General features: G+C 43.4%; 1 protein-coding gene across 1 annotated transcript in view; it reads right to left on the bottom strand.

Moving 5' to 3' along the window:
• Positions 1-4,535: 4,535 nt before the first annotated feature.
• LOC102491397 (zinc finger protein 665-like) overlaps positions 4,536-7,367 on the bottom strand; it is a 5,995-nt gene continuing 3,163 nt past the window's right edge. The window contains exon 2 of the mRNA XM_027770395.1: positions 4,536-5,725. Coding sequence (XP_027626196.1) covers positions 4,536-5,725 — 1,190 coding nt within the window. The remainder of the gene's footprint in view (positions 5,726-7,367) is intronic.

Here is a 7,367-nt window from a genome sequence, read left to right as displayed (position 1 = left end):
AAATTAAAATAAATGAATGAATAAATAAAATTAAATTTAAAAAGAAAAAGAAAGAAAATGAGAAATAACCACCTCCCAGGCGAATAGACATGCCACAGTCCCTTCACTCTCTTCTTGGGATCTTGGCCATGCACACACATGTACCTGGCGTGAGTTTTAAGTTACTGGGTCCAGGACTCAAACTGCAACCGACTACGTGGAGATCCAGCAATGCAACAATTATACCATCTGCTTGCCCCCCTCCATTTTTTTTAAAGAGATTTTTGCTATAGGGTGTTTGCTTACCAGAGAGACAGAGACAGACAGCAAGTGAAAAATCATTACCCCAGGGGGATGGCCATGCTGAAATCCGTTCTCCTCCAGTCTCCTCTCAGGATTTTGAGCATGCACACACACATGCCTGGCATGAGTTTCAAGCTTCCAACTCCAGGACTCAAATCATAGTCGGTCATGGAAGGCTAGCAATATAATCATTACGCCACATGCTGGTCCCCATTATTTTTAAAAAATTAACTCCAGAGAAAGAGAAAGGAAAACTGAGTAAACTAACCACTAGATTTAGGACTTGACTTTCGGTAAGCCATGTGGGAATCCAGTGCCTTAATCGCCATACCTGCTGACTCCCAGTTCCAGACATTTTCGAAGGGCCTGCTTCTGGGGTCCTGAGCTGGAGGAAAAAAGCTTGTGATGTAAGGTCAAAAAGCAGGGCTCTGTTGCACAATGGATAGTGCATTTGATTTCTAACAAGCAGGGAGGTAGGGTGGACTTTCAGTGAACAGGATAAGGCCTCTGCAAAGGGAGCTGATCCTACGGGGCCAACCACAATTTAAATACTGATCCCAGTCCCTCGAAAAACAGGCCAAAACAGTGTTGGCCATGCCCAGGAACCTGAAAGGACTGGACAGGGAGCAGTAAAGAAAATGGGACTGCAGAGACCAGCCTATATTGGGGGGTGCGTTCTCTCTCTCCTCACCTTCACTCTCTGGCATTAAAAAAAGAAAAAAGAAAAACAAACAAACAAACAAACAAAAAACAGGGGACAACTCTATATATACTAGTTTGTTTTTGTTTGTACTTTCAATTTTTGTTATAGGTGCATGCACACAGGAAAGAGACAGACAGGGAGTGGGGGGAATACATAGAGAAAAAACATCAACCCCGAGGACAGATGGCCACATGGCAATCTCTTCTCCACTCTCCTCTCCAGATTTTGAACACACACACACAGAGCGTGGTTTTAATCTACTACTTCTGGGACTTGAAACACACACTTGGCCGTATGGGATCCAGTACCTTAAACTACATGCAACCTGCTGGCTTTGGAACATATGAAAATTTTACCTAATAACAAACTATAGTGTCATAACTCAGTATTTCAATAGCATTTAAGGGCCCTGAGTAATCCTTAAGAATGAGAAACTTCTGTACCCGTCACATATGAGAGGTCATTAGTTGTAGAATAAGGTGGCTATACTGTGGGATCCAGCTCCTTTAACCAGCATGCCACCACGGACCTGCACAATGAGGTTCTATTTTGTGTGTGTATGTCTGTGTGTTTAAGAATTATTTATCCTTGGGAACCAGCAGTTAGCGTAATGGCTATGTCACTGGACTCCCACGTAGTCGACCGCGGTTCATGTCCCGGACCCGGTGGCTTAAAACTCACGCCGGGCGCGTGTGCGTGCGTGCCCAAGATCCCGAGAGGAGAATGGAGGAGAAGGGATTGCGGCGTGACCATCCCCCCTGAGGGGTGATTTCTCGCTTTCTGTCTCTATGTCTCTCTCTGTCTGTCTGGCGAGCGCACGCGCCCTACAGTGAAAATCTCTCCAAAATAAAAAAAAAAAATTCTTCAATATCACCAGAGAGAAAGGGAGAGAAAGAAAGAAAGCCACCAGGTCTGGGACTTGAACCGCAGTCAGCTCTGTAGGAGTCCACTGCCTTCCACCAAGCCACCCGCTAGCCCCAGTTTCTATTTTTTTAGTTAACTGTAGGGCACATGTGCTCACCAAGGGAAAAAGGAAGAGAGACAAGGTGAGAATTACTCCCCTGGGTTATGACCACTGGGCTTTCCCTTCTCATTCCTCCCCTTGAGATTTTGGGGACAGCTTTTCAACCTGCTGGGTCTGGGACTTAAACCTTGTGTAAGGTGATCCCGCCACCTTAACCTTGGTGCCACTAGCTGGCCTCACCATGGATTTTTATATATTCATCTCCAGAATATTTTTCAGCTATTTTACAAACTACTACCAGAGGGTGCATGCTTTTGTCCAAAAAAAGACAGATTCGGACAGAGAGAAAGAGCACTCCAGTGGGGTTTGATCATGCCACAAACCCTGTTCTGTTTCTCCATCCCATCCCACACTGTACACACATCCACAGCACTCAGCGTGTACCTCAGATTGCCAGGATGGGGACTTGAATCGTGCGGTCACCATTTGTGATGCAGCTCTTTTATCCACTAAGTCATGAACAGCCTCACACTTATTTTTCTTTTACATTCTTATTATATTCCTATTTTCACTTCGTGGCTCGTATTTGGCACACATGGGAAGGTATGTAAAAATGTGACATGGGGGAACCAGCAGTTAGCGTAATGGCTATGTCGCTGGACTCCCACGTAGTCGACCGCGGTTCATGTCCCGGACCCGGTGGCTTAAAACTCACGCCGGGCGCGTGTGCGTGCGTGCCCAAGATCCCGAGAGGAGAATGGAGGAGAAGGGATTGCGGCGTGACCATCCCCCCTGGGGGGTGATTTCTCGCTTTCTGTCTCTATGTCTCTCTCTGTCTGTCTAGCGAGCGCACGCGCCCTACAGTGAAAATCTCTCAAAAAAAAAAATGTGACATGGTTCATGTTCATCTACAGTGATGCAGGTTTTAGGGTGTCAGATTTGAAACTGCTCTACTGTAAAATCCTCTATCATAATCCTTGCGCAGACGGCAGGGAGAAAATAATCCATAACTCAACTTGAAGATGAGAGTATATGTACAAGACACTGTGCTTCTTTTATTCCACCTTGAAAAAAATGGGGACTGATCTTTCAACTTTAGAGACCTAATGGTCAATGTTAAGTGGTAGTTATGAACTAAGACATTGATAAATAAAATTAAGTTAGAAAAAGAACATGATTCATATATCGTTAAGAAAATATATTAAAGTTGGGGGCAGGCACGTGGTGTGGTGGTTGAGGTGCTGGATTCCCACACAACCGAAAGCAGTTTGAGTCCTGGATCTGAGAGCTTGCCTTCCTATTTTTTCTCTCTCTCTCTCTAATCAAATTTTAAAAATAATGAATAAAATTAAATAATTTTTAAAAGGAACTATATTAAATTTTATTAAAATTAAAGCTATATACTATGAAATAATGACTTTTTTATTTTAGCTTTTTTCCTTTTTAAATAATTCATCTAAAAATTATTTATATATTTACTTATTTATTTATTTTTGGGGCGAGGTTTTTGCTATCGGGTGCGTGCACTTGCCAGAAAGACAGAGATACAGAGACAGAAATCAAGAAATAATTCCCCAGGGAACCAGCAGTTAGTGTAATGGCTATGTTGCTGAACTCCTACATAGTCGACCGCGGTTCGCGTCCCGGACCCGGTGGCTTAAAACTTACGCCGGGCGCGTGTGCATGCGTGCCCAGGATCCTGAGAGGAGAATGGAGGAGAAGAGACTGTGGCATGACCATCCCCGCTGGGGGGTGATTTCTCGCTTTCTGTCTCTATGTCTCTGTCTGTCTGGTGAGCACACGGGTGGATGGTCATGCCGCAATCCATTCTCTTCTTGGGATCTTGGGCACGCACGCACACGTGCAGATGAGTTTAAGCCACTGGATCCAGAACATGAACCGTGGTTGGCTACATGGGATTCCGGTGACATGGTCGTTATGCCATCTGCTGGTCTCTAAAACATTGTTTTAAAAATGGAGTAATTATGACAGAAAAACTTTTTATATTCATTACATTTTTTAAGAATTATTTCATTTTATTTATTCATTCATTTTAATTTGACTAGAGATAGATAGAGAGAGAGAGAGAGATGGAAAGTGAGAAAGCAAGCCACCAGGTCTAGGACTCAAACCACAGTGGGCCATGAGGGCATGTCCAGCACCTTAACCACATCACCCACTGGCCCCCATATTCATTACATTTATGTGATTTCTGTCCAGTACAAGTTACTCAATGTCTGGAGAGCTGTGAAAGTCTACCAAAAAATTTGCTATACTTATAAGCTCTGGAAGGTTTCTCACTGGTACATATTACCTGATGCCTTGTGAAGACTGAAAGCACACTAACAAATCTGGCACACCCACACACACGTGAGGGCTCACACTAGCATGTATCCTCCAGTGAAGACTGTCAGGCTTTGGCCTGCAGCCTTGCCACGTCCACTACACTGGCAACATTTCTCTCCACTCCAGATTCACTGATGGTAACAACCACAAAATGAAAACTAAACATTTGTTCTACATTTTTCTCTCCAGAATGAATTCTCTAACATCTTTCAAGGTGTGATCAGTGCAGATGTGGTCACATTAGTTACCTTTACGAGGTTTCGCTCTAGCATGAGTTCTCTCATGTCGTTCAAGATGTGATCGGGAACGAAAAGCTTTGCTGCACTCAGAACATCCATAAGGTCTCTCCCCAGTGTGAGACTTCCAATGACTAGTTAGGGCAGAGCTTTCAGTGAAGGCTTTACCACATCTGCTACAGCTGTAAGGCCTCTCTCCAGTATGGATTCTCTGATGCTTAGTAAGAGTTGAACGCACAATAAATGCTTTGTCACACTCACTACATTTGTAAGGTTTCTCTCCAGTATGAATTCTGCGATGAGCTGCGAGGCTAGAAGACTGACTAAAGACTTTCCCACATTCCTTACACTTGAATGGTTTCTCTCCAGTGTGAATTCTGCCGTGACGTGCAAGATCGGCAGAGTGTCTGAAGAACTTGCCACACTCATTACATCGGTGAGGTTTCTCTCCTGTATGAATTAACAGATGGGTACTAAGGCTGTAGGACACTCTAAAGGCTTTCCCACACTCATGGCATTTGTAAGGTTTTTCTCCAGTATGAACACGCAAATGTCCCTCGAGGTGTGAACTATGACCAAAGACTTTGCCACATTCGTTACATTTGTATGGTTTCTTTCCTGTATGAATATTCTGATGAACAGCAAGGTTTGAAGACCCGTGAAAGACTTTGCCACATTCCTCACATTTGAAAGGTTTCTCTCCAGTATGGATTCTCTGATGGCTAATAAGGCTTCCATGGACAAAATAGGCTCTGTCACATTCACTACACTTGTGAGGTCTCTCTCCACTATGAATTCTGCAATGCAGTGCAAGGTGTGAACTGGTAGTAAAGACTTTGCCACATTCACTACATTCGTAAGGTTTCTCTCCAGTGTGAATTCTCTGATGATTGATAAGAGTTGAAGACTGACGGAAGTCTCTGCCACATTCATTACATTTGTAAGGTTTCTCCCCAGTATGAATTTTTACATGTACAGTAAGGTGTGAATTAAGCCTAAAAGCTTTACCACATTGACTGCATTTGTAAGGTTTTTCCCCAGTATGAATTCTCTGATGTTCACCAAGTGCTGATCTTTGTCTAAAAGCTTTACCACATTCACTGCATTTGTAAGGTTTCTCTCCAGTGTGAATTCTACGATGACTTGCAAGGTTCGAACTCTGAGTATACAACTTGCCACACACATCACATTTATCTTGTTTTCCTCTGCTCTGGATCCTTTCATGTATAATGAGCTCTGAGCCACTTTTAAAGGCTTTGCCACACACTTCACACTGGGCACGTTTCTCACTAGTGTGAATTCTACGATGACATGCAAGGTTTGATTTTTGATTGAAGTCCCTTCCACAAATGTCACATTTATACAGTTCCTCTCTTGTATGGATTTTCTCACTTAGAGCACAGTGTGAGTGTTCACTAAAAGCTTTGCCAGACCGATTACCCTGGAAAGATTTCTTCCTCTTGTCTACTCTCTGTTCTTGGGTGAGTAATGAACAGTCTATAAAATTATGCCCATCTTCATGATCAGTGACGGCTTTGACACTGGAAACAATTGTCTGGAGTGGTGAAACTACAGAACTTTGCTTAAGAGAGTTCTCAACTCCCTTATGTTCATATGATTCCCTATTACCTTTACATTCCTGCACCGCTGGTGCATGTGACTGCAAGCTGAAGTCAAGGTCACTAGGAACAGGTCTATTTCCTACACCCCTTCTTTGGGGATCAACAGCTCTCCTAGTCTGCTCTACCTTACAGGTCATAGATTCTACTTGGTACAGGTTTTCTTCTCTCCACTCACAGGCAGGAAGATGTGCATTTCTCTGGACTTGCTTGAAGGGAAACCCTTCAGTACCATGGTTTTCATGTGCCTTCATCATCACTGTTGGCAATACTTCTCCTGAAGCACCACTGTGTTTGGCTGGTAATTCCATCATAGGTTTTTGAGAGTTATCTGCAAGGTGTAAAGAAACACAGGCTTCTGATTAATTATTGATAATAAATTAAATTCTCATATTGACTCTAATACTTCATTAAAAGAATCCTGAAGGGGGAACCAGCAGTTGGTATAACGGCTATGTTGCTGGACTCCCATGTCGTTGACCACAGTTGGAGTCCCAGACCCGGTGGCTTAAACTCATGCCAGGTTCGTGTGCGTGCATGCCCAAGATCCTGAGAAGAGAATGGAGGAAAAGGGATTGCGACATGGCCATACCCCTGGGGGGTGATTTCTTGCTATCTCTCTGTCTCTCTCTGTCTTTCTGGAGAGTACACGCATCCTAGAGCAAAAAACAAACAATGAAGGTTCTCAACTATGATGTTTAATTTTTTTTTCTTTTGTTTCTGCTACAGGGAGTGAGCAATCCCAGAGAGACAAGGGGAGAGAAAGTCAAAAGTCACCCTCCAGGGGTGATAGGTATGTCACAATCCCTCTGCTTCACTCTTCTCCTGAGTTTGTGCACACACACAACATGATTCTAAAGCTGCCAGGTTTGGTACTCAAAGTACAAAGCCGGCCATGTGCAATTCAGAGCTTCAACCCTGACACCATCAGCTGGCCTGTGATGTTTAATCTTATGCAGAAGAGAATTCTTGAATAAAGAGAAATGTTGATTTACAGAAAGTCAAACAAATAACAGGGAACTTCTGTTTCAGAAGACCAAGACGTAAACAGTAACAGGGTTGGGCTGGCAGATGGCGTGGGGGTTGAGGGTGCTGGACTCTCACGTGGCGGAGTCCTGGACTTGGCGGGTTTCTCTCTCTCTCTCTCCAAAAAAAAAAAAAAAAAGTTAAAAAATAAAGAAAAAAAGAAAGAAAAGAAAAAAAAAAATTCTTTATAT

This window comes from Tupaia chinensis, unplaced genomic scaffold, assembly GCF_000334495.1.
Source record: "Tupaia chinensis unplaced genomic scaffold, TupChi_1.0 Scaffold000131_1, whole genome shotgun sequence".
NCBI classification, from domain to species: domain Eukaryota; kingdom Metazoa; phylum Chordata; class Mammalia; order Scandentia; family Tupaiidae; genus Tupaia; species Tupaia belangeri.
The sequence above is the reverse complement of the archived record's forward strand: the minus strand, read 5'-3'. Positions and strand labels throughout refer to the sequence as shown.